At 52.5% G+C, this 1884-nt stretch overlaps 1 protein-coding gene across 1 annotated transcript; it reads left to right on the top strand.

Moving 5' to 3' along the window:
* The first annotated feature begins 341 nt into the window (after positions 1–341).
* On the top strand, positions 342–1602 carry LOC124682407 (zinc finger protein 8-like). Its single transcript, XM_047217099.1, has one exon. The coding sequence runs from the start codon at positions 463–465 to the stop codon at positions 1339–1341; it is 879 nt and encodes a 292-aa protein (XP_047073055.1). The 5' UTR covers positions 342–462; the 3' UTR covers positions 1342–1602.
* Positions 1603–1884: the final 282 nt, after the last annotated feature.

Below are 1884 nucleotides of genomic sequence, written 5' to 3'. Positions count from 1 at the left end.
TTGGTTATAAGAATGTACTACTTTCTCAATGTATGGCTCACCTTTCATTGACACAACTTACCTAGGAGCACGTGTTAGAGCTAGCTCTTGCATAAGAGCCCACTTACCTTCTCTCTCCTCTTCTCTCTTCTCCAACTAAACACAAATATGTTATTTTAATCCTTATAGCTAGCTGATTAAGACTTACTGTACTTGCTCTAATACACTTAGCCAACGCCGAGACTGACGCCGGATGTGGTGTCACCTTTCCTTGTCAACCCTGCTTCCCAAAACAGCTGGTCCCAAGTCCCAATTAGACTCTACCACTACCCACAACCAAAGTGAAACCCCTGCAAAGCATTTTCCCGTTCCCATGAACAAAAATCTCCTATACACGCGAGTAACACGGTGGCGCGGCTTCTCGTCTCCCAAATCAAACCCTAACCCTACGCCTCCTTTAGATCCCCACGAGGCTTACGATCGATGAGCACCGGGAGAGATGTGCACGGCAAGCCGGACGACGCCGCCGGCAGCATCGACTCGTTCTCGCAGCTGCCGTTCATCCGCCAGGCACGCGAGATCGAGAATCAGCAGCGGCCGTCAAGCTCCAGCCCCGTTCCCATCCGGCTGTTCGGGTTCGATGTCCCGCCGGACGCTGCAGCGGCAGCCCCCACCGTCGTGCCAGGAGCTAATTATATGGATAGAGCCGCCGCCGGCACCGCTGCTGCTGATGACGACGCGGCTTCCCCAACGGCGGGTGCAGGCGCAATCCGAAGCGGGTCTCGGAAGTTCGAGTGCCAATACTGCTGCCGGAACTTCCCAACGTCGCAGGCTCTCGGCGGCCACCAGAACGCGCACAAGCGGGAGCGGCAGCACGCCAAGCGCGCGCAGTTCCAGGCGGCCATGGCCATGCACCACCACCACCACGGCCACTACTACGCGCTCTCCGACCCCGCCGCACATGTCTACCCCACCTACTCCGCGTACCCCCATCACCACCGCTTCTCCGCCGTGCCGCCGCGGCCGCCTCCGCACTACCCCTCATGGGCAGGCGCCACCGGATACTACAGCGGGCCCGGGTCCATCTCGCAGCCCATCAACGGCAGCCCGGTGGTTCCAGGGCTGTGGCGTGTCCCCGTCGCCGGCGTCGGCGTGGGGATGCCTCTTGCCGCTCTACGTCAGGAACCGCGGGCTCGTCATGTGTCGTTGGCCGGAGGCGAGGAGCCAGCGGTGGTGGGAAGACGACCTGGATCCACGTCGTTCTCACCGTCGACCTCCTCTTCTTCGTCCTCCGCTTCGCATCATGAGCGCCGTGTCCCGCCGGAGCGTAAAGAGAATGTGAGTTTGGATCTGAGCTTGTAGCTCCTGAGAAATGATGGTCGGTGTGTCAGCCTCTTCTCATTATGGTTTTTTCTTACAGTACAAAACAAAACAAAAAGCAAATGTTTTCCTTTGCTGTCCTGGCATGTTCGGATTCTTACACTCAGAGGGTAATACCACTCGTACCAAATTATATTAACCATGCATGCATGTGTTGCTTGACCAGGTTTTGCCAAATCCATGATTTCTAGCTCTTGGATATTTCTTGTTAATTTTATGTTTTACCAGTAGCGCTTAATCTTTATTTCTTTTCACTCCCAAAGTTCAACTGCTTCTCCGGCAAGAGGCCGTCAATTCTCACACTGATTAGTACGACCTTTTGGAGCGAAAGGAAATTTTAGGTGTTGATATCTTATCTCTCCTATCTTATCCTTTAATTTGCTTATATTATTTTCTTTTCGCATTTTTTTTGCTACTTTTCTGTATTGATAGTTATTGTTGAACTTAATTATCTATAATAATTATTACCAAAAAATTTGAGGACCCCTTTGATTCAAAGGATATGCATAGAACATTGTAGGATGA

This window comes from Lolium rigidum, chromosome 1 (genome assembly GCF_022539505.1).
Source record: "Lolium rigidum isolate FL_2022 chromosome 1, APGP_CSIRO_Lrig_0.1, whole genome shotgun sequence".
Taxonomy (NCBI): domain Eukaryota; kingdom Viridiplantae; phylum Streptophyta; class Magnoliopsida; order Poales; family Poaceae; genus Lolium; species Lolium rigidum.
Note: the sequence above shows the minus strand (reverse complement) of the source record. Positions and strands in the feature narration are given on the sequence as shown.